A 26296-nucleotide genomic window follows, 5' to 3' on the forward strand; every position below is an offset into this window, starting at 1 on the left:
AAGAAAAGCGAGAGTAAGAGCGAGGGCAGATGGATGCTGAGAGTGCAGCAGTTCAGCCGATGACTCAAACACACGTGAGGATATTTTGTTTGTTCGGTGCTTCTCCTTTTTGTATTACTGCTCATGGCCCTTTAAAGCTCAGAACATCTCTACTTTCAATGTGCTCATGAAGGACTTAAGTTGATTCAACTTAAGTTGAATCAACTTAAGTTGATTCAACTTAAGTTGATTCAACTTAAGTCCTTCATGAGCACATCAACTTATGTTGATTCAACTTAAGTTGATTCAACTTAAGTTGACTTAAATCATGACATTGAGTTGAGTGTCATAGTCCTGGCTGTAACCGGTTCCAACTGGCCCAGCGTCTCCCTCTGTCTTTCCTTCTGGGCGAGAGCGGCAAGGAGAGCCCCGAGCCCCGCCGACCCCCCTCCTTCCCCCGGACGCAGCACCACCTCCCCCGAGCCGGGCTGCTCCTCCCGGGGGACTGCGCGAGACGGGAAAGAGCGCCGTCGGGAACGCCATCCTGGGGGAGCGGCCTCGGGAATGCCACCCTGGCGGCTTGGAGGAACAGACCGCGAGCTGAACGACCACGGCCTTCAAACCAAAGAGTCCGGGAGCTCAAGGCCTGGGGGGGGGGGGGGGGGGGGGGGGGGTAGCTAGAAGGTAAAGAGGAGCGCCTGGGGAAACGGGAACAGGAGCGTCTCGGCTGGGGCGCAGATTTAGAGGCACAGGGTCAGACATACATGGCCGAGAAAGGCATCTGAAGGAGATGAACGACGGGCAGGAAGGCCTTGGGGAAGGCCTTGAATCAGGGCACATGGCGACCGGCTATTGTGAAGCAGACGGTGGACGACTGCGTCAGCCAAAGATCACACAACACAACACGCAGCGGAAGACCCACGAGACGCGACGAAGCCGGTCCCAGTGGACGGTCAGGAAGAGGAAGAGAAGGAGGAGGAAGAGGAGGAGAAGAGGTTGATGGGGATCAGATAAGATCTGATCCCCATCAACCTCCGGGGTGGGGGGGGTTGGCGGAGGATCAAGGAGGCCGAGGCCGGTCCGAGCTCAGGGTGCTGGTGCTGGGGGAGTCTCGCTGCCCGCCGGCGCTCGAAAGGGACCACCGCGCCGAGATCGCCAGGCGCCGCGGGACGCTACGGCAACGGGAGCGGGTTCTCGGGGGGCGTTACCCGGGGGCCGGCCCCCCAAGGTGGTGGGACGTGAGCACGTTGGGGCAGGACATAAGCCCGCCCCACGCCAGCAGCAGGACGGTCCTGCTGCTGGCGTGGGGCGGGGCGTTAGGGGAGGGGGCGGAGCAACCCCTCCTTGGGTACGGGGACCGGGCGGGGATGACCGGGCGGGGATGGTCGAGCGGTGCGGGCCGAGGGAGCGCGTGATGTGCGACGCCCGAGGACAAGGGTCTCTGGTGGAGTCGCTGTTTGAGAAGATGGAGGAAGTGGTGGTGTTGAATGAGTGTGTGGTGGGTGGGGGACCGTAGTTTATAGAGGAGAGGTGGTGGGTGGAGGACTGTAGTTTATAGAGGAGAGGTGGTGGGTGTAGATCTGTAGTTTATAGAGGAGAGGTGGTGGGTGGGGGACCGTAGTTTATAGAGGAGAGGTGGTGGGTGTAGATCTGTAGTTTATAGAGGAGAGGTGGTGGGTGGAGGACTGTAGTTTATAGAGAAGCGGTGGTGGGTGTAGATCTGTAGTTTATAGAGGAGAGGTGGTGGGTGGAGGACCGTAGTTTATAGAGGAGAGGTGATGGGTGTAGATCTGTAGTTTATAGAGGAGAGGTGATGGTTGATGTATTGAAGCACATGTAAAGTATGTGCTTCATCAATTTATTTGTATTCATTCCAAACCCTTTATCCTATTATTCAAGTAACAATATTAAAACACTTAATACCATGGATATTTCTGTCATGTTTTAATTCAAAGTCGCCTTCTGTCCACCAGATGGCGGTGTTGCCTGACTCAAGTTTATTTTCCTACCACTACAGCTTTTTTATTTATTTTTATGTTGTCAAACAGTTTATCGTGAAGGGTATACTGAGGCTTCTGCCAAATGTCCCCATACTGCTCTCTTTTATGCGTGAAACCAAAGTCATTTTACATGGATGTGTGTGCAGGGGCCCCTGAACTAAAAAAGCCATGCCAGCTCTCAATTAGGACCCCAGGGGGGCCTCCCCCACGCAGAGAGGGCCCCGCTTCAACAAGTTAATTATGACTCTTGATGAGGGCACTGTGTCTTCCTCAAATGAAAATTGCTGACAGTCGACCAATCAGCAGGCCCATCGCATGGCAACTACTACTCAGCAAACGAGCCAATCGGCAGATAGTAATTACAGAGCTGGGACTATTGTGCTCCATGTCTTACATGACAGCAGACCGTTTCGGGTAGCTGTTTGTCTGTGGAAACTAGGCCACCTTTCAAAGCGACGGGTGTGCCAAAGAAAGTATCTGCATTTATCATCTCTGCGGGAGCGCGGCAGTGATTTTTCAAAATATTTGATGGAAACAAATAAGGTTGTCAAGCCACAAAGGACGGCGATGATGGTGGGCCTTGAGTTGCGTTTTTAAATCGATTCCCTCTCACAATACGCAGCGACTCAAGTCCACCACAGATATTATTTTGAGTTGTATACTTAGAGGACTTTACTCACAAAGACAAACGATTATTATCTGCAGCTTTATACCCACTGCCAGATCATGCATCCTTGTTGCTCTTGTTCATAGTTGTAAAAAATATTCCTTTCAAGAGATACTGAACGATTACCTCCAAATTGTTTGTTATTTGAACATGGATATATTTGCGGTGGGCCTACACGGGTGGCATGTATTCTTCTCATGTTCAAAAAAAGGCGGTGAACAACATAAATAGGATCATTTATTATTTGATTATGGTATGGTAATCGCTAACATTACATGACTGTATTTTAAAACCTAACCACACATAAAGGCAGACAGACCTCCCTAGGAGGGTGTGCGCTCCCGGGATCCCCTTAGCCTCCCTACCAGGTGCTATACCTGGGGTCAGGGGGGCTCCTAGGGCCGAGCCAGTCCAACGGGGGGGGGACGGAGGATTTTGTTGTATGTTACTGCCTGATTTCTGTTCCTCTGTATTTTGAGGTCTTTGTGATGAATGACAAGGGGATGACTTGAAGCAGGCAAAAAATTGGGATTTTTGTGTGTTTTCACAAACTAGGTGTAGTATCCATTTTGGATTTGGGCAGCGTCATTTTAAGGAAGGGACTGTTGGATAGGCCGACCTGCTCATAGAGCTGGTCGGCCTATTCTATCTGTTCAAGGTCTTTGTACTGAAATACCTCAACCTCAACCAGGGTTGATACTTTCTCTGTGACTGACTGAACAAACAAACAAAGACAAAACAACAAATTCATCACCAATCCAAGACAGAACCGCGATTGAAAGAACTAGGAAATGATTAACGAATGAAAATAAGCATGTTTTTACGGAGCGACAGTTGGAATTACGTTGTAAATCAACCCACTAAGACTAATTCACCTTCATTTCAAACCTATTTCTAGGATGAGGCTCTTTTGACTATCAAAACACACAGGAAACATCTCATTCAATCACAGCCGCAGATGACAGATACGCAATTACCATGCAGCTCCGAATCAAGCTTAATGGTCTGGCAGATTTCTATTAAGGCCTGTGCACTCACATTTGAATAATGGAACAATGTTTTATTTTATTTGCGGGTACTTGACCCAGGAAAGAAAATACATTCAGCCTTAACACATACTTAGTATTTGAGTGTTTTTTATTACTGCAGGCTTATTCCTGACATCCCATAATTAGCAGTCCGGCAGCCTTGCCGTTAGCCCCCGAGTTAGCTTATGATTAATCACAATTCGGAAAGTGGGCGGAGGGCAATTTGGAGAACTTCTTTCCAGAAAATCTCAAAAGTATGTTTTGGTTCCCATTGAGGAAAACGGCCGCTCAACTCTAGTATTGCACCAGCGCTGATGTTTCTAATTATTTAAACTATTTGACCTCTTTGCCTTCGGCATTGTTGAAATGCTGCTTTTCTTATTCATACAAAACACATACAAAAAGAGAATATTCTTTCACTACACACCACCATTCAGCTCAGACTATTTGTCCAAAGTAGGAGGATTCTTTTTGTGCGACAGATGCTGCGTTTATCCGTCGATTGTCCGCCATCAACGGCTCCTTCTTGTTATGATTGAATTCACCGTCGCAGGGGCTGTTATGTGTTTTTGTCCTTTTATTTTCTCTGCTACTTGGCGTTTTTTTCCAGGCCTGCGTTTTTCCTCGCCCTTTTCAGGGTCTCTCGCGGCCGTCGGACCCGTGAAGCCCTTGACGAGTCTCCGCGTGAAAGGGTGACACAAAACAAACACCGACCCCGGCGTCGACACTTAGCATTAATGTAGGGCCGTTCAGAAGTGCGTGACGACATGTGGAGGCCAACACTGACGAGATAGAGAAGCGGCGGTGGCGGTGGCGGCGGCTGGCCAAGGTGAACGCCTCACGCTTCGCTCCTTTTTTAAGGACAGGCGGCCCATCCCCCCCCCCCCCCAAAAGGTCAGCGCTAGTGTCTCTTAGGGGTGTGAGGATCTCTATAAGAAGTGACAGACCACTTAGGAGGGGGCTGGGTTCGGGGGGGGGGGGGGGGGCAGCAGGACGTTGGGTGGTGGTACGGCCCCCCGGCCACATCCTAGCCTATCCCCCCAAAAAGGTTCCTGCCATGTTTATCCGCCCGATTTGATTAAATAACGCAGTCTTTTGCGGCTTGGACCGCTTGGGCCCTCTAGAGTGCACTGATTGGGGCGTCACCGTTTTGTAGTGTTGGCCGAACGTGTGTGACTTATTGCAATGCGATATCCCATGATGCATAGTGGCGATTGTTGTCATCAAATGAGCCGATACAGATGTTCCGGTGCATACAGGGTCTTCATGCAAATTAGTTTTCACGGGGTCTTACAGGTGTCGGTTGTTTGCATGACCAACACACGGATGGATTTTTGGCAAAAATTGAGTCATTGACCTAAATAGTGTCCTGTAATACTGCTGCCCTTCTCCCCTTTCTCCTGTCCTGATCCCACCTGGCGTAGACGTTTTAAATCGTACCTATAAAATACAATTATATACAACTTATATAAATCTTGCTTATATCAATCGATTAAAAAGGAATTGGTATACATTCTCCTTGGACCTAGGTCCATTCCTCTCCCTTTTTGAAAGGTGTTCAGGGAGTTTGTATTTGGACCGACACTGTAGCCATGAAGTCTGGTACTAAGGCCATGCCAATCTACGGACTTCTTTGCTATGCGGCTTCCTTTAACCGTCTTGCAGCCTGGCTTGCTGCCTTGCAGACATCTAGTCCAATTCACCAAAAGTGTATGGCAATATATCTTGGATTGGATTAGCCTGCTGACTTCAGCCGTGGCCAATCCTGAACCCTCCATGGTTGTCACGCCAAGATTCACGTACACCCAATGTCTCCTTGAATGTATGCTTGGGAGTTTTGCTGCCAATATCTTCTCATGATCATGCTCTAAAATCAAAAAATCTATTGTCTAAATCAAATATTTTGCTGTCACGAAGTGTCCTAAAAATATGTAATTCTTCATTACGACCTCATCACCCTCCTGGCTTTCATTTCTGGTGGAGGCTGAAAGCCAGAGATTGACAGCAAAGAGAGAGCGAGAGGGATTGACAGTGGAGAGGGAGAGGGAGAGAGAGAGAGAGAGAGAGAGAGAGAGAGAGAGAGATGGACAGTGGAGAGGGAGAGGGAGAGAGAGAGAGAGAGAGAGAGAGAGAGAGAGAGAGAGATGGACAGTGGAGAGGGAGAGGGAGAGAGAGAGAGAGAGAGATGGGGAGAAAGAGGGAGAGAGATGGAGAGAAAGAGGGGGAGAAACAGCGAGAGATAGATGAAGAGCAGGAGGGAGAGAGACATGGAGGGAAAGAGGGAGATAGATGGAGAGATGGGTAGAGAATGAGGAAAAGGTAGAGACAGATGGAGAGATGGGGGAGCGATAGTGAGAGAAGATGGAGGGGGTTGATTCAGATAGATGATACTGATGATGTCATCCTCCCGCCTCCAGTGAGTGTTCTTTCCGGTTGGCTGCCTGCAGTGGGCCGGCGCCAGGTCCTGGAATATAGCTAATGAGACGCCCATGAGGGTTCCTCTGCACTTCCATTGGCCGAAAGGTAGACAGCTGCCACAGTGATTGGCCAGGTGGTGGTGGGCGTTTTCATCAAAATCGAAATGTTTGTAAATCGTCACGCACGGTACACTAAATGGTACATGGACCAACACACACACACACACACACACACACACACACACACACACACACACACACACACACACACACACACACCAATAATTGGTCAACTTGCTTTTATCTATCAAAGACGTAAAGCTTTCTTCATCCAAAAGGTGGGTTTAACTGGAGGTTAGGGTATGCCGTTTCTCTGAATGGCCAATAGGTGGCGGAAGAGAGAAGGGGATAATGGGGCTGATCAATGATCTCCGGTCAATTCTTAGCACTACTTATACAAGTATTGCCTCTGTTGAATAATTAATATATATTCTTCTGTCTTCCATGTGTGGCCAACCGAATGTCTGAGGACACTATCAGCATCAGCTTATCCCCCGTTTACATGAAGGAGATTCTGGGCAGCCCCCACCATGGGCACTCCGACCTGACGCTGAAGTATAAGCCTGTTAGAGTCAGATGCACGGAAAGACAGAGTCCGACCAGGCACTGAACTTCTTAAGGCCATTCACTGGCCACTACCTATGTAGGGAATACTATTGTATAAAGCTGGAGCTGCTATAGCAGGGACCTTAATCAACGAGGTTTCTCTCTCTCTCTCTGTGGTGGCAGTGGCGAGTTCAACATAGAGTCAAGTTATATAGGGACATAAATGTATGGGGAGAATTAGAGCTTGAAGGCAGTAGTGTGGACTGGGTGAGTGTTTCAGTCAGGCTGTGGGGGGGACGGTGACGGTCCTACAAGATGACTCGTCTCTGCCGGAGAGACTTCTGTGATGATGGGTCAGTGTGTGTGTGTGTGTGTTAGCAATTGTCTGTCACTGTGTTTGACTCTATTAGTAAGTGTGTGTGTAGGTCTGTGCTGTCCACAATGTCCTTTCTGCCAAAAAGTATTTTGTCTTATCTCATTTCCTCCACCATCGCTATCAAGGACACTACAGCCATCCTTTTGACAGCCTGAGGGTTGACCCCGCCCTGAGTAATGAGCGGATAATGTGGAAACAAGTTCCCCAATTCAGCATTAACATAGTTCTCATAATAGAGATTGAAGTTCTCCTTCAGCGTTGGCGTGATCCTCTTCATCATCATGATGATCATAATTCTCATCTTTGTCATCATTACGATCATAATTCTCATCTTCGTCATTATCATGATCATAGTTATCATCTTCCACGTGTCACAAGGTCTAAAGTGCAGGGGGTCAAAAGGTCAGGTAGGGCCGGAGCACTCTGGGTGGCACTGGGCTTGTGGAGAGAGCACACTGCGTGACCTCATTGCCGTGTACACACTGTGTGTGCGTGCGTAACACACACATTGTATGACCAGATGGCCGCCTCGGGAGAATGTTGTTTTTTGCCTTCTTTTTTTATCTCATTCAGGTCTGTTGCATTCCCTCTCACTGACACACACACACACACACACACACACACACGCAAACACACACACACACACACACGCAACACACACACACACACACACGCGCAAACACACACACACACACGCACACATACACACGCAACACACACACGCGCAAACACACACACACACACGTACACACACAACACACACGTACACACGCAAACGGCATCACACACACACACACACACACACACACACACACACACACACACACACACTCTAATCTACCCTGAAATAACATGTCCACCCTGGTTGAGAGTCCTTATGTAAGGCTTCCTTCGCTGTCGCACAAAGAATACAAATATGACAGTTGCACACAACCCAGAACAAAATGCCTCAGATTGTTATGCACACACACACACACTTATTATACAGATGCACCAATGTATACATAAACATGCAGACACCACACACAAATTCATGAAGTGGATGCAATCACACCAAGGTATTTCTCACGCACCCACGCGCGCGCACACACACACACACACACACACACACCTTTAGAATATTCTAGTGCGCCCCACCTCCTCTTCACCTCGGCGGCCTGACACCTTTAGAGGAGGAGGAAGAGGCTAATTCTGACAGCCGTCTGGCACCTTGGCAACGCACCACGCCCCTACCCCCCCCGGCATTGTCACAGGTAAACTCGCCTCTGACTTTTATCTCGATTACGCCCCCCATGAAAGTTTGATGGGGGTGTGGAAAATATGGAGGAGGAGAAGGTGGTGGAGGAGGTGGTGGTGATGGTGGTGGAGAGATGAAAGATTCATTGTTGATGCATAATGAAGTCTCTGTGGTGGGATCAACGACGAGCCTTCATCACGTCCCATCCGAGACGGGGGGGCAGGACAGGGGAGGTGTCTTGTGTGTGTGTGTGTGTGTGTGTGTGCGTGCGTGCGTGCGTAATAACCTGAGCATTTTGTTTCTTTTGCTCCACTATGACAAGCATCATGGACATAGAAAACGCAGCAGGGACGCTCAATAGCAACGATGGACAACTTTGCTCCGTAAGAGTATAAAATACTGTTACGGAGCAAAACAAGCCTTGGATTTGGATAACCTTTAAAAAGAGGACATGAAAGAAAATAACACAAAAGCTACATTTTTGGCATTCAGAGCTTAAGTTCAGACCGGTTGGTAAAAAACAGATTAAACTGTGTTTTCTCCAAATGACGGTCTAATCCTAACAGTGACAAAATGGCGTATATAGATTACCATCATTTTGGGTTCACTTCCCCGACATAAAGGGAGGGGGCCCGAGGGCCTCAGACCTGGGAGGGAGCTTGTGTTGGGCAGAGCTTCTGGCTTAGGGATAACTGTGGCAGGGAGGAGCTTGTGCAGGGAGGGGTGTGGCTGGGCGGGGTTTGACTGGGGAGGAGCTTGATTGGAGGGCAGCTTAGGGTGGGAGGGTTCATGTGGGGGAGGAGCATGGGGGAGGGGCTTGTGGGCATTAAAAATCTAATTTGCTCAGTGAAGGGGCCATGATAGAGCTGATAGTGTTGGCGTCACGTGACCTTTAATGGTCATGTGACATGGAATGCATGTTTTGTCAAGCGGATGGGAAGGAATGCAAGACGATTGGAAGGAAGGAAGGAAGGAAAGAACGAAGGAAGGAAGGAAGGAATGTAGGACAATTGGAAGGAAGGAAGGAAGGAAGGAAGGAAGGAAGGAAGGAAGGAAGGAAGGAATGTAGGACAATGTAGGAAGGGCGGAAGGCTTTGGAATCTGTCCCCCGTAGTGCGCAGAGAGACGGGAGGAGAGGGCTGCTGGACGGCCACGCTGGAGGTGACCTTGCAGAAGGCGTATCCCTGGTTTCCCAGAAGAGAGAGGGGAAGAGGGGGACTCCCGTTAGACATCAGCCACGGCCCCCCCGCCGGGCAAGACCGCGTGCGGAGCTCGCTCCGCGTTCCCCCTCAAACCAGGTCTGAGTCACCCCTCGTTACCGGGCCCTACCCTTTCAACACGGGAAGTTTGATTGACGTGTGTCTTAACCTATTGGTTAACCTACTTAACCTAGATGACAAAACTAAACATGAGCGCTACGCTACTCTAAAGCCCCTCATACAGGATGACTACAAAATAAGTGGATCAAGCACTGCATGCAGAGCTCATAGAGCATGCATACAGTGCATACACCTATACTCACAACAGAGGCCATGGACGCTACTGTGATCTAAATACAAAAATAGGCTACCAAGGTCAACAGTTGACGGCCGCCGCCGCTGCGCTGCGAGCAACCGGCAACATCTGCCGCCATCGCCATGGCAACGTGGAGAAGCCGAGGACCCGAAAAACCGGGCACCGCCGCCAACCCCGGAGCGCCTGGGGACTCCGTGTGATCGCCATCTCCCGCCTACCCCTCACACACCTGGCCCCGGTAACGCTGGTGTCCCAACACGTCACAGCGCACCTTTTAAAAAAGGTGACATACTGTATACCCCCAGGTGTGAGTGCGATTCACGGTCACAAGCCGTTTTGAAAACCTCTCCTAACATCACAAGTGGCCGTGTCCACCTAGATGTGTGATGGAAAGATGAGCAACGTTTGCTACAGTCCGCTGGGAGGGCTGGTAGACTGATCCATCCAGCACCCATCTAGGTGGACACGCCCACTGATGACAGAAGAGGCCGATTTTCTAAACGGCTTGTAACGGCTAATCACACTCACACCTGGTGGTATAACATGTCACCTTTAAGGCGCCTCCAACAAGTGCAAGCTGGTTAAGGCGTTCAGTCTGAAGCCACGGTCGGCCTCAAAAGGCCCCCAAGCACGTCGAGGTTACAAGCTACAGACGATCCACGATGTTTGACAAGGACAGACGTTTCTCCATGCGTCCGATTAGTTAATGACAGCCAAACGCTTTGGATGCGCGGCTTCGTTTCACGGGGCACGGTACACATTGTTAAATGAGGGATCCAAATGAGGTAAGGCATCAGTGCAGAAAAGGCATATGGAAACAGTGTCTGGTCATGTCAGTATCCAGCGTGTTGCGTAAGAGTGCGACCCAGGCTCTATTCCAACGCTACCGTCTGTGGGAGTTCACCGCGGGGGCTTTGATGGCGTAACTCACTGGTGAACTACATCTGACCCTAAGCATGTTTGGGTTCAGCCTTAGCCCGTGTCCACATCCGGTTCACCAGGGAGAGCTCGTGGCTTTGGGAAACAAGTTGTTTGGAGTATAGTTTTGGATTAATGATGATACACACAAAAAAAAAATATATGCACAAATATGATACACAAACAAACACGCACACAAAGTCAGATTTGGCTGTCCTTATAGAAATCCATGTATGGTGTTGAATAATTGTGTAAACAGATTACACTACATATCTCTAAGCTTCCAGAAAATTAATCACGAGTTCACGTTCTGTGAAATAAATTTTCCATTATAGAAGAGATTGTGTTCAGTAGGATATTTCATTTTTTTTTACTACCATGAAATGGTGACCTTCTACTCAAATTCACTCATTGAAAGACACAGGGTTATATTAAAACAAAATCACGGGGTTAATGTGTGGCATCGCCCCAAAACACACACACATTTGTCCCAATCACAGCGGAAATAATTAAGTTGTTGAATGTTTAATCACATGCACTTGGAGGGGAGGGGGGAGCAAATCAAAAAAGGGGGCGCAATTAGCTTGCTAGTTTTAAGATCTCACCGTGGGATCCATTATTCATGAGCGCACGCACGGCGTATCGCAGGCGAGCCAAAGGAACACAACCCGCACGAGAGCAGAAGGGGACGGCTCGGGCACACGGAAAGGCTGGGACGGGCACCGCTGCAGACGGGACACGTCTCACAGCAGGTACTTTCTATTGTTTTAACCATCATCTATATTATTATTGCTTTGAATTAGTTCATTTATTAGAGATAAAAAAAGTATTGATTATGAATTACTCTGTTATGATTGTTGATATGTTCCAGCTATTATAGGAATAAACTATTATGTCATGGAACGTGAGGTGTTTTGTATCGCAAAGCTAAATAACCAAATCATAACCGGCAGATTACCGTTAAAACAATGAAAGCGTTGCAACATTAACGCCCCTTCCTCTTCCTCTTCCCGTGGCGGTCCAGTCGATGCACACTTTATCTCATGATCAGATAGCTGGACTACAGGGTGGGGTGGGGGTTGTGTTGTGGGTTGGTGGTGGAGGGGAGGGTTGGTGAGGAGAGGGGGCGGAGGACTCAGCGTAGCGTTGGTGAGCGTCAGCGCCTGCCCCAGTCCCTGAGCGCGGTGCATTCACAGTTCACGGGCTCCTCGACCCAAATGCAATGTGACGGCGGAACCTTTACTGAAGCAAGCGAGAATATAGTATCAAGAGAAGGCTGACCGGCCGTTGAACCGCCGCCCTAACACGGAGCAAATTAACATCAGCCCGGAGAGCTACGCGTACATTAACATCGCCTAAAAGGGATGCAACTCTTTAATGGTGGTGTTGATTACAGTGTGGGCTGTGTTATAGTAAATATGCAGATGAGATGGAGATAGGGAGACTTGGGCCATTGTTTTTCTCATACAGTACGTTTTAGGCTTTTTATCTTTATTAAAATGCCGTGGCTACATCTCTGCCCTGATGCCGTCACTACCTTCCATGCTTTTTCTGCGTTTTGTGTATTCATTTATCTATATATTCGGCAGAGCCAGTGTGTAGAACACGACTTGTTGCACCGAAGAAGCAATTGGCTAAAAAGGGGTTAGAACCGCCTATACAATTAAACCGAACCAATTAGGCACCTGCTCTGGAAGGCTGACAGCCAATCAGAGTACAGATGCACCCACAGCAGGTTTGGGACTCCAGCAACAGCCCACATATCCAACCGCCCGGTCCTCTCCACACAGAGACTCCCAGCCTCGGAGGCACTGTCCAACTGTCCAACCAAACACTTGAACTGACGCTAATGTTGAATGGATGTCGTAAACGATACAGACCAACAGTGTTGTGCTTTTGAATGTTTATAGGCTACAAAACAATAATAGTTATAAAAAAAACAATAAAAATCCTTAATAAACCACAGTGGAAATCAAAAATCATTTCTTATTATAAGAGCTTCAGCTTTAAGTTCATAACATACATTGGGTTCATGAAAAAGGTTGTTGTCGGTGGAAAATAAGCCCTCCTCAGCTCTGCAACGACCCACAAGGTCTCCAGTGGACGATGACACACGCACGGACGTGACCCCTCTCTGACAGAGTAATGAACTGCCCCTCGCCTCTCCTCCCCCGACCGCGGTGGAGCCTGGGTAATGACAGGGGGGGGGCGTCTTCCCTCGCGTCGCACCCGCGGAGTGACGGCCGTGCTCCCGGCATTGATCCCCGTGCCTCGTCTCACCCAGTGCTCCAGCCCAGCGGAGAGCGGGGTGTTGGTCGATGGCTGAACCAGCTCAGAAGAACGCGTGTGGAAGAACCATTGTCCTGCAGTCCAACGGAGTCGCCTTAGTGGTTATAGTCTCCTCCTGACCGGCTGTTGTTGGGATGTGAGTATGTTCAACGGAGAGAATATGTACCGTGCAGGCCGACACGCAAACACCTAATGTGAGATGTCTTGTAATGGGGAGTGCGTATCATCGCGTATTGAAGGAGACAGACCAGGTGAAAGGGAGGGAGTTTCTCTGAAAGCTATAGCGGTGCTGTGGGGATAGAGGCGCCACACGCACACGCACACGCACACGCACACGCACACGCACACGCACACACACACACACACACACACGCACACACACACACACACACACACACACACACACACTGTGGCAACCCCGCGCCGTCGGCCATGGACAAGCCGCCCCAGCACCCTGAACAGCGCCCTGGTAGTCAACGGGAGATACCTGCCACTCAGCGCAGCTGACACGGGCAATCACGTGCATTGGGGACACCGGGGCGACGGGGGCGGGAGAGGAGCCTTAAGGGCTGGGCGCGAGGGAGACGGGGAGGTGAACGGGTCGGAGAAAGACGTTGTAGCGAACGCACGCCGGCTGGGAGTTTAACCACGGAACGTATCCCTACAGGAGTGAACCGGAGGCGTCGGGAGCCGTTTCCCCGCCCACCCCGAGGACGGGTCTGACCAAGAGGTCCCCCGCACCCTTATTCCCAACTGTGGAAAAACCTGAGTTATATTCCTTTTTCCCGTTTTTTTTCCTGAGCTGAGCTTAATAAATCGTTGCACCGCAACCCTGCCTGAGCGTTTTTATTGAGAAATCCCCGCCGACGTTGAGGGGGGTTGCCACAACACACACACACGCACACACACACGCACACACACACACACACACACACACACACACAGGGTATCAACAATATACTTAAAGGTGTACAACATGGCTCATGGTGTTTGGAAAATCCAATCAAAGTGTAAAGTCCTCTGCCATGGGATCAACATCAACCCAGGAAGCCCAGACCACCACCACATCCAATGGAAGACCACTGAGTACACACACACACTCACACACACACACACAGTTGTAAACCAACACGCACGTGTGTGTGTGTGTGTGCGTGTGTGCATGTCAAAATCTCACAAAAGAACACACTACTTATAGGTGCCGCTTAGAGTTTCACCCAGATCTGGATCTGGATCCATAACGACGGACGGGCGTGCGTGGTGAAAGTGCACGCAGAACGAAGGGGAAAATGTGCCCATAGTCATGGAGAACAATGAGGCGCGTTACACCAGGGGAGCACTGGGGCGATGAGATCCCCTGAGTGGATCTCAGTGTTTCTCTACATCGTTGGGCAGCGCTTCTATTGCCCCTGAATTATTCACCAAGGTAATTAGGTGACTGAGGCCTCCTCAGGTCCCCCGGGAACCTGCCACAGACGCCATTTTAAGATGAGGAGAGGGTTCGTTCCACAGTTCTTCCTTCCTTCCTTCCCTAACCTCCTCCCCCTCCTTTCTTTACTCCCTTCCTTCCTTCCCTCCCTCCCCTTCTCTTTCTTTCCTTCCTTCCCCCCCTCCTCCTTTCTTTCCTCCCTTCTTTCATTCCTTCCTCCCTCCCCCTTTCTCTCTTTCCTTCCTCCCTCCCTTCCTTTCTTCCATTTCCTCCTCGTCCACCAATTTTGCCTCGGCCCAATCCCAGTTCCCAGGCTCCAAAATGCACCGAGCAAAAAACCTGAATTGAAACGTTACAAAAAGAAACAGCAGTCGCTCGAGGCGAAAAACACAATTTATTTCAACCACCCTAATATGGGTTTGTGTATCTCTGTTTGAAAGTGTAGTTTGTGTGATTCAAGTGTGTGTGCGTGCGTGTGTGAGTGCGTGAGCGAGCGAGCGAGCGTCTGTACTGTGGGTACTCTCATGTGCGTACCCACAGTTAGAGGCCGGGGGGGTTAGAGGCTGTGTGCGTGTGTGCACATTGTTAAGTGGTCATTTTCCCTGAAGCCGTCGAAGCATCTACACATTTAGTCTTGTTTACATCACCACTAGCAGGCTCGGGAAAACTAGGATAGTGAGTCAGCGTATTTATATAAATATATATTCCCTTATATACAAACTCCCTTGAGCGCTGTCCTTCTGGTGAACTGGGAGGAGCAGAGGCTGACCCGGCTGGAGTCCGACCTGGGTGTAGCAGCAGGGCATCACCTTTGGAGATCACTTGTGGAGATGCCACAAGGTAGCGCCAGCCACATATCCCTGCTTTACAAAGCACTGATGTTTAATCAAATGCACAGCGCACAGAATCACTTCACCCCGAACTCAAAGCACACCCATTTTGACAAACACAGAGACGTGCATGCGCGCTGGTTATAAAACCATTTGTGTACCAGTGTGGGTGCTACTGAGTATGCGTGCGTGTGCGTGTGTATGTGTGTGTGTGCCTGCCTGCCTGCCAGCCTGCCTGCATGCGTGTGACATGTTATCAAGCAATCTCCCGGCTAGAATGAAATCCTTTGACCAAGGTCTGAGCCACCCCACCACGCTGAACACATCCACACCGGAGAACAGCCTTGAATTACCTTGCCTGATCAATATCCGTAGACGAAAAAATACCATCATTCTGTCCTTTAGAAAGCACTTCCAAAAGAGGTTGACCTCTGATGATTCCTGTTGCCACTGGAGAAAGGGGCACCCGAAGAAAAGTGCAAACTTTGGGTGTTTTATTGATGAGAGACAACAACAGCAGCGGAGCACGGCCGTGCTCACGCACATTTTAAAGAACGGTCCGACATACAAAGATGACACGGCTTGCGCAAACAGGCTGAGTGCAGTTCAACATGGATGCCGGGACACAGGGACGCACCGTAGCCATGTAGCCCATGCATCATTTACACACGCACCATAAGGCACATACCCCCTTTGGAGAGCCAGTGAGGACGCACAAGTAGACTTCTGCCAGGAGGTGGGGACGTGAACGGGCCGGGACCTCACAATGTCTACAGGTGTGTTGTGTTTTAATCTAAAATGGCCGAACAGAACTACGCTGATTTAATAGACTATAGGTCAATACATTAGAGCGCTCGCTGGGGGACAAAACCATTCATATCCTTGCTAGTGATGAATCTGAATTCTGATAACGTTGATGTTTCCGTCTGAAAAGGCACTGAAGGTAAGATTGGACACTTGTGGGGGAGAGAGGGAGAGAGAGAGAGAGAGAGAGAGAGAGAGACCCAAGAAAGACCTTACCTCTCTGCTCCCTCTTTCCCGACACGTTGTGAAGTGTTGCATTCATGCACCTGTGATTGACAGGCAGTATGGATTGCCCAAAACCAATCACATAAAAGAGGGTCAACTCTAAATGGTCGCGTACAGAGGCAGGCGCAGTCAACTCAAAACTCCTAGAGCTTTTCCCTCCCTAATGGCTGACGGATGATTATGCTGTTTTCTAATATAAACCACTCTAACCATTGCTTGTAAATCATACCTGCTGCACCTTTAATGAGGCTTCCATTGGAATACTAACTCGACCAATCACAGCACACAGAGACCATGCTTTGTAACGTCATGAGGTGGGCATAAGGCAACTCATGCACAGATCGGGTAATCTCGGGTTCCATCCACACCACTACGTTTTTCCTTTTAAAGCAGAGATTTAAAGCAGAAATCAACCTGCGTCAAGATGAGTGTTTGAGCACCGTTTCCAAAATAATCTCTGTCAATACTACGCAAGGAAACGCATATTACCCACAGAACCATTCCCATACACTGGGCATGCGTGTTGAGTTGATTGCTAGTTGCAGGAAATACTATGGAGGAACCCATCATTTCTCATCCATGTTGAATTAACCACTGGTGGTCAAGGCTGACCCTTGTTTCCTTCCGGATAAGGGTCACATGACAGGGGCGTGGCGAATAAGGGAAGGACACGTCATGATTGGATCAGGAAGTGTAAAAACGTGTCAAAGAGGTTATTTAACGCCTGACTAGTGTGGACACTAGGCATTAACGTAGCAAACGTTTTGCACGATACGACCGAACAGGACATCAAACCACCACGGATGATGGCAGTGACTTGTAATGGAAGAAACGTATCTAAACTACTGCTGTATATCTGACTGTTGAGTAGGATCACCATCCTGTGAGAGTGAAACGAAAGGGGACAGAACCCCATGACCTGGCATCAGCTGCTTGGTACCCACGCTGCACGTGACCATTGGTACGGACACACATGAACAGACGGAACACAAAAAACGTCTCTGTAGCACACACACACACACACACACACACACACACACACACACACACACACACTTTTCACCTAAAACCGATCCCAGTTTGAGTGACCTCGTTCCTCGAGATTGGAAACAGCGATTGGGAATACGAAAATCCCAAGAGTCCAGGGAAGCACAGGCTGGAGTAAGAGCTCTGGTTTGAGCAGAAACAGATCTTAACCTGCCGTTTTAGACAAGCCCCTGGTCTCTTCCACTTGTGTACATCTGCTTGACTTCCAGGGCCTTTGCTGTCATTTAGTTTCATGTGCTTTCATTCTCTTTTTTCTCATCTCTTTTTGCTTTCTCGTCTTGTGTCTCTCGCAGAAAGAGTGAGCGAGCGAGAGAAAAGGAGAGAAGGAGAGAAGGAGGGAGGGAGGGAGGGAGGGGGGAAGGGAGGGAGGGAGCTTCAGGGCAGGCTGTCTGCTGGGACATCATGGTTGAGGGAGCATGGCCAACAGATGTAATATTCATAAAAGACTGGCAAAGAGACAGAGAGGAGTATAGAGCTAAAAGAGATTGTAATCTTTTTAAAAGATTAAAACTGAAATGAGTAGGATAAGATACGACAAGGAGAGTAGAGTAGAGTCGACCAAGCGGCCGTGGTTTGGGGGGGCGGTAAATAGCAGGCAGTATAGAGGGCCGTCTTCAGAACAGCCATCATACAGGGGCAGGAAGTGGAACGGCTCACTCAGTTGAAATATCTGGGAACACTCGTTGACAATAAACGTACCCGTCAGCCCAATGGCAAGGCAGAGTCTCCATCAACCTCAGGTAACTGAGGAGCTTCACAGTGGCAGAGGAGCCGGCTCTGACCCCCAGTCTACAGATCACCCACAGAGTGCGGTGTCTAGCCAGCCCGGCGGAATCACAAAGCCATTGCATCTCGAGAACCTATACAGCGGTTCCTTAACCAAAACGGCACCAAGGTATTTAAATGAACCCGCCCGCCCATCCACTTGACTCATCATTCAGGGGACACAAGGTCCCCCTAGCTAGGAAGAACCTTCTAGACAGGGACATCAAGAAATAACCCCCCCTACCCCCCATAGCCCATGAGCAATGCTGCTGCTGGAGATGTTTCGGGTTGCTCGCGGTCTGCTCTATACGGCTTGTTCTATACTGAGGACTGTCTGTTTATACTGTGCACCTTCGTCCATACGTATACAGTTTATAGGCGTTTTATACCGTGGGCCGTGTTGTTATACTGTATGCCATGTTTATATTATGTACCTTTTCTTTATAGGGTTATACCGCAGGGCCAAAGGAAAATTCACATTTGATTTAATTGTCGTGTGAGAATAAAGTTTTCTGATTTTACTTGATGAAGAGAACAGTGACAATCGCGGGGTTCCAGCGGACATGGGACCATTTCAATCTCACGAGGACCCGTGCGCATGGACAAACAGCCCGGGTTTGAGCTTTAGCAGAGGACAATAATGTCACGTTTGTTTTTATAATCTCCCCGGCCGCTCATCCCCTCCTCTCCATCTCTCCCCACCTCCCTTAGCGTTACGTCTCCTCCTCCAACTCCTCCTCTCCCTTCTCCTCTCATCTCATATCCATTGCTCACCGCAGCCCCCCCCGTGGCAAATCCCCACATCCTCTCTGCATCTCCCCCCCCGCCCCTCCACGACAGAGAGGGGGCGCTAGGCTACGCAAGGCTGCCGCGCAGGAGGAGGAGGAGGAGGAGGAGGAGGAGGAGGAGGAGGAGGAGGAGGAGGAGCGTGCTTGCCGTGCCGATGAAGAGGGAGGTCGCGGCGCGGTCACCCTGCAGCCGGGCCGTGCCCGCTGCCATCGCACATTAGCACATGTGTCGCCTGGCTGAGCACGGATGGGGGGGGGGGGGGTGGGGGGGGGGGGGGGGAGACGAGAGAAAGCAAGACTGAGAGAGACCATAGGAAGAAGAGATAGAGGATGGAGGAGCGAGGAGAGGACGGGACAGTCGGACAGTCAGGAACGAAGGGGGGGGGGGGGAGAGTTTAAAAGAGAGGGGGAAAGAAAGAGTGAGACAAATTGTATTTTTGTGTGAAGGAAGGGGGGGGGGGGGTCTCCTTCCCCCCCCCCGCCCGAAAAGGAGGACATCAGCGCACTTACACAAGCAGAGTTCAGCGCCTGTGGGCACCCCAAGGTGCTTATGAAATATGAAGCATCCACTCCCTCTCTCCTTTATTCACTACCCCTTCAGTCCCTTCATTTGTTCAGTCCCCCACTTAATTTGTCATATGCTACAAACATCCCTTCATCTTTCTTTTATCTCTCTCAACCCAACCTCTCCCTCTCATTTATACTTTTGCAAACAATCTTATTTCCACTCAATAGCACTTGACACACACACACACACGCACGCACGCACACGCACACGCACACACACACACACACACCCACACCATCATTCTATGCGTTTTAGCATCAAACCTTTAAAGGAAACAGCACTGAACATGTTTCAATCAACACATCCCAGGACAGATTTTACGAGTGAGCAGCTCATTGGTCGAAAGCTCCGTGGACCATAAGAACAATTCCCATTCCACCGGTGACGACGACCACGGACGGACGCGAGGCGATTGGCTCTCGCGGCAGGCCAATGGGAGGGCTAGCCATGCGGCCGGAACATGATCTCATTGTCATCGTAGCCCTAAGCAGCTTTGATGGTCCAGCTGTTAATGTGCAGCGACTGCGCCGACTGAAGCTAATGCAGGCGAACTACACATGCCAAGCTTTTACACACAGCACTGGTTGCCTGACACCGTGCACACACACACACACACACACACACACACACACACACACACACGCTGTATATGCGACTATATCAAATGTACACACACACACACTTTACCCTATATCCTTTTGAATTTGTTTGGGGGAGACAATACAATGAAATAAGGGGGATACACAAACATACTCAAGGGTAGAAAAAATCTCAAATGTCATAGAAACTAGGATGTGTGTGTTTGTGTGGGTGTGTGTCAGGGGACCAGTGCTGGGAGACCCAACATGAAAGAGCTCTCCACTGATGGCTCCGTGTACAACCTCCCTGTGACATGTGATCAAGGTCAGACAGCAACACCACGAGATGCAGGAGCATCCACAGTAGTCTGGCCGCCAGATAAACTCTCCCCCATCACACACACACACACACACACACACACACACACACACACACACACACACACAGGGTTTCCCCTGGTGTTGCAGGTTGATGCACTGCAGATACTCTAGGGGGGGTTACAGAGTGGAAGAGCCACGCTGACATGACCCGCCCTTGACCCCCACAATCCTTACACCCTCAACATGTCCGCTCAATCATACTAAGAGTCTCTCTCTCTCTCTCTCTCTCTCTCTCTCTCTCTCTCTCTCTCTCTCTCTCTCTCTCTCTCTCTCTCTCTCTCTCTCTCTCTCTCTCTCTCTCGCTCTCTCTCATTGATTTGCATGCTCAAAGACCAGGGAGGGGGTGCTGGGAGAGTCAGAGTACGGTCCAGCACTCACACACACACTCAGTCAATACCAAACCCCCGTCTAGGGGGGGGGGGGGGGGGGGGGGGGGACTGCGGCCAGTATGGCTGGGGGTCGTAGCCGTGGGGCCTGTTGGAAGTATCAGTGACAGCAGGGCCAAGGGCTGCATTTCTGACTGCGTCCGTCAGAAACAATCAGCCCATCGGATCGAGCCCCACTATTGGTTGTCGTACAGGGTTGGGGAAGCCTATATAGAGGAGGATGGGAGGGTTGGGCAGAATTACATTTTTGACTGACATATGCAGTGAGGCGGGAAGGTTCAGAAATGGATTTCACGTCAAGAGAGGCTGAATAGACGCATATGATGACTCAGTATGCGCTATGATTGGGACTGCTACATTCGATGATGTGTAGGTTGGTTTTAAGTTCGACCACTGCCATTGGTGGGATGAATTGAACTTAAATATTATATTGTTGACAGATTGCCTACTGTGTTGTGTGGGCCAACCTGCAACATCCTGTTTTGTAACATAGCCTATACAAACTTACATAGAAACCTATATATATGCAAAATATATACAAACCAACAATTATATTTAAATTCCTCCATTCCTTTCCTGAAAGCAAATGAAGAGCTTTACCATGACAAGAGACATTGAATAATACGTAATTGAACTATTATGTATCACTGTGGGAAAAGACCAGTTACAATAAATAAGGCGACGCCAACTCAAAATAATTGAATTCGGTTTCTCTCACTGACACAACAAGAGCTTTAGTTTAGTTTTGGAATGGCAAATAACAGTTTCATATCCCGTACGCCTCCTCTACGCTAAAAATTCCAGCAGTACTAAATGTAAAGGCATTTACGCAAGTAAAGCATGCGTAAAAGCGTGTAAAACATGCGTCAATCGTTACCATGGTTATAAGCAACAAATCCGTGCAACAACAAATCCCTCAGGCGCACAGAGTGAACAGAAGTCAATGTCGAGGTATCTGAAAGTTTAAACTTTTGCATCTTGGTGTTCTTAACGAATATAACTGCTACATTAATAATTAATAGCTTTCATAGTAATAGTATTCAGTGCGTAAAATATGCGCGAAGCCCGCCCCAATTAGCCTAGATGATGCCTACAATAGAGTGAACCGCATCTACAACTACAACTGCGTCCTTGTTATTTTAGTTTTTTATTTTGGTAGATTCGTATTTAAACATTATGTTGTGTGTTCCGTCAACCTTACCATCAGAGCTCTTCCGAAAGGCGACCAGTTGAAAGCGGCGGCGGCTGGGGACCCCGAATGGCTGACCCTCAGCCTGAAACACGCGGTGGCACTGCTGGACACAGACGAACACGTCAGCACCAATTTAGCGCCATTGCTACCAATTAGCCTAGTTCTTTAACAATTGTGCCACTAGATACTCACGCTCTAACTGTGTTTGATTTTCTTATGTTTCTGACGCTTCTCTCCCGGTCTCCAGGGTGTGTCAGCGCTCCACGTGGCCTGTCTCCACGGCCAGTTGACGTGCGTAAGGCTGCTCCTGGAGTCCGGCCTCGTTGACGTCAACGGCGGCTGCGGTCAGGGCAGACGGCCCGTCCACATGGTCCTGTCCGCCCAGAGCTCTCCCAACACCTCCGCCTGCCTCGAGTGCCTGCTGGATCGCGGCGCTGATGTCAACGTGTATGGTGCACTTTGTACACTTTGAATTTATTCTTTGTTGAATCACTGTTTTATGTTAAATAACTGCTCCCCAACGACGATTTAGTATTTCCTCGGCGGAATACACCATTTTAGTTATCTTCTGAGATAGACGATACTGACACACGATGTGGAGTGGAAGGAATACATGCTGCATTTTGTGTCGTAATGCACACATTATGGTCACAATAAGTGCATCTATCATCGCTTTCTCTCTCAGCTCTACTACCTCCGCGGTCACCCCGCTGCACTTGGCAGCGGCCGAGGGCATGTTGGCGTGCACGGAGATGCTGGTGCGAGCCAGGGCGGACGTGCACGCATGTGACAAGAACGGGCACACCCCACTGGACATGGCACGCTCCTACTGTCACAGGGTGGTGGCCCGGTATGTAAATAAGTGTGCGTGTGTGTGTGTGTGTCATAATCTTTCCCCTTAATGTGCAGGATCAGGTAGGTAGTTTACAATCAATAACAGAATAGGCATTCAGTATCAATCACACACGTAGACCTATAATAATAATAATAATTGATCCGTTTTTTATAGCGCTTTTCTAAGTACTCAAAGATTCTTTACAAATAAGAAAGGAATGCATACAGACAGTACAGACAATCAAACAAAAGGGAAACAAAATAAACATCACCACAACAATAGGCAACACATTCAGAGAGTGGGAGACAGTGGAAGATGGTGGAGGATGATTTGTCAAATGTTGTAGGTGGTCCTATAGTCAAAGACATTTAAAGGAAAGTGCATCATGCAACTACTATATTCACGGTCCTGATATGCTACCAGCCGGAATGAAACCAAACGTCCTCATTCGTCCTTTCGGTAGCCTATAGCAAACTGGTGTGTGGATGCTATGGTTTGCGTGGCAATGCTGTGTGGCCCCAAGCGATGAGTGCAGCACATTTGCATGGCCCATTAATGTGTAGTTCATGTCCTCTCTACAACCCTGTTGTTGTGGTGGGGTCGGTTCTTTTTTCTTGTGTTGCAGTAAATATTTAAATAGTCCTGAGCCCCGTTTCTCAACAGCGTTCATTAAAGATTCATCTCATTTTAATGTATGATAAATTGTACTATTCAACGTGTGTGCGCGTGGCCTTTGTTTTGCATGTGTTCGTCTGCATCTTCCGCAGGTATCTCAAAGACTGTATGTGGAAGGCCAACAAAAAGAGAGAGCTGGAGATGAAGAGGCAGGTGCAGATCCTCTACCGGGACCTAGTGCTCATGAGCAAACTGGACGAAGGCAGAGAGAAAGTATGCATGTTTTGCACATTTTATTTGTGTGCAGACTCCCTTTTGAAATGAGCCACGCTACTGCTGAAGGCTTGCAAACGAGGTTGACATGGGGACAAAGGTAGTGGCTGCTTTTGTTTTTTACTCCTTCCAGAGGTACTGGGATTCGATCTCTAATGTCCACGGCCCAACCCTTGAGCAAGATGCCCCTAACCCCTCCTTAAAATGACCTGTATCTGAATGGAAATCTGTTGGGTAGCCAATATGGCTAAATGACTTAGTTATATGGCTATAGTTCCCTTTTGGAGAAAAGCAAGTTGATATGGAATAACAATGCAAAGACAATGAACACCGTGTGTCGTTATGTTAAGTAGAAAAGCATATCAGTTCAGTACAAAATCAAAATACACTCACATCACATGGGGCCTTGATACGCAGACGAGGAGGCAGGCGGTGATTGAAAAGAAGACGGAGGAGTGGGCCAGCAGGAAAGGCCTAGGGCCCCCCCCAGGCCCGCCGGCCAGCAGCAGCCTGGTCAGCCAGTTCCACCGGCGGTGCCTCCTCTCTGAGCCTCCAGAGAGCCCGCCCAAGCCCCGGGCCCAGACCCGGGCGCAGCCAGGAGACCCAAGGCAGCGCTGGAACACCTCGACCCACCCCACCAGGTCGCCTCCTCCACCCCCGACCTCCGTCTCCGAACGCCCCCGGGCGGTCCGCATGGACGCCGAGCCCCCGGAGAGCCCCTCTCCGGAGCCGGACCTGCGGGGCTGGGTCACCCTGTCCAAGGCCGCCGGCGGGGGGCACCACCACCAGTACACCACCCGGTGGCAGAGCTCCCCCTGCCGGGCCCCCGACTTGCCGCTGGACGCCCTGGAGAGGGGCCTGTTCCCCAGGGCCTTCCCCGGGAGGATGGCCTCCCCGCGGGACTACCGGCCCTGGAGCATCCTGGACCAGCCGCGCCTCGGGGTCCCCCCGGGGCAGGGCGGCGCCTCCCCCTGGACAGAGGTGGCGCTGCACCTGCCGGACGTCCTGGAGCCCGGACACTACTGAGCCCGCGAGGGGTTCTGAGGAACAACCAGGCCCCTGAGGCGTTGTTTGTAAGTCATATTTTAAGGGTCATCTTGTATTTAGCGTCAAAAATGCCTAAGTCCAATAGATGCCTGGGCCAGATAGTGATTATGGAATGTAAAAAGCACTCTGATTGGCTTATGACACTGCCAATGAGGCAGTGATTCTGGAGCGGAAGTAGAACAGTTAGGTTAGATATCACAGTTTGGCAAAAATATGAATTTATGCAATGATGCTAAGAGGCTAACAAAACGCTTGTGTGGCGTGTGGGTGGTTGATGGCTGGTTTAACCAGCCTCACCTGGCCCCAGTCAGACTGATTGGACTCTAGTGGCTGGGTGAGGCTTCACACCTGCGATCCATTGACCAATCAATGTACACAGGTTGAACCAGCAGCCACACACACACTAGAGCCCAGAGAAGCCACCTAGAGGTGGCAGGGAGCACTGCTACAAGAGGGGATGCATTTCTGAAGAAGATATGGGCCAACTTCTCTATGACTTTATATTCAAACTAGAAACTAAGAATAATAGTTTAAATAAAAAGATCACAAATATAGTATGATTATATGATGAACTATAAAAATAAACGATATCAACGAAACAATGAGAAAAATCCTTTGTGTGTAAATTGTTTGCTTCCATTGTTGATCTCTCCCCTGAATCACCTTCAAGAAATAAACAAAACACGGCTCATTTAACACCGAGCCAATTCTTCTACGTCTCTAGATACCGAACATTTCAATACCAGAGACCAAACAGAATATTTTAGCCGATTTAAGACGTAGGTGAAGAGGTGAACACGCTGGTGGGGGGTTGAACCGAAGGTGAGAGTGAACTGGGCCACTTGTCTGACGTACGTAGCCTCGCACTCTCCCTCGTCGGGCCTCAGGGAAATGAGTGTGTGGTGGAGGGCATGTCAACAGCAGCCCAGGTGTGTGGGGCTCAACCACGTTACCAAGGGGATCTGCGATCTGCCAACGTTTGACAGAGGTGTCGAGAGAGTGTTTGTGTGTGATCGGCTTTGTCCTCTAACAGTGAGTACCGACACATTCGGCTGTTCGCTAGGAGTGCTGCTCTGTACGCGTATCGTGAAAGAAATTGATGTTGCAGGATGCGTTTTCCCCAACAACGTAGTATATACATGTACAGTAGTACAATGTAGTTCTTTCCACCTCGTGCATTGTGAGAGTTGGATGCTTGTGAAACAGGTTAAGACAAAATTAAACAGATAAGACATTCATTGTACTCCTGCTTATGAAAAAATGTAAGACTGCTTTTGCAACAATAAATAATAAATTAATTCAAACCTCTGGGCATACTCCAAATACAGCGTCTATTGTAAACTGAATCCGTATCAATAATCTCTGACATTATTTCTATGTTTAGTCCGACCTTCAAATTTTGTCATACCACAGAAACAAGAATACAATATTTCTTTGATATTAAGGCAGCAAAAGCATGCAAAACTCAAATTTGTATTTTTGAAATCTTTAATGTATGGTG

The 26296-nt window shown here is 49.3% G+C and overlaps 1 protein-coding gene across 1 annotated transcript; it reads left to right on the forward strand.

The window, feature by feature from the left end:
- Nucleotides 1-817: 817 nt before the first annotated feature.
- ankrd53 (ankyrin repeat domain 53) lies at nucleotides 818-24774 on the forward strand (the record flags this gene model as incomplete). Its single annotated transcript, XM_079758257.1, has 8 exons — nucleotides 818-931; nucleotides 1038-1327; nucleotides 21638-21784; nucleotides 22041-22146; nucleotides 22273-22472; nucleotides 22711-22875; nucleotides 23628-23748; nucleotides 24166-24774. The coding sequence occupies 8 exons, from the start codon at nucleotides 818-820 to the stop codon at nucleotides 24772-24774; spliced, it is 1752 nt and encodes a 583-aa protein (XP_079614383.1).
- Between the last annotated feature and the right edge of the window lie 1522 nt (nucleotides 24775-26296).

This window comes from Pollachius pollachius, assembly GCF_949987615.1.
Source record: "Pollachius pollachius genome assembly, chromosome: 20".
Classification (NCBI taxonomy): domain Eukaryota; kingdom Metazoa; phylum Chordata; class Actinopteri; order Gadiformes; family Gadidae; genus Pollachius; species Pollachius pollachius.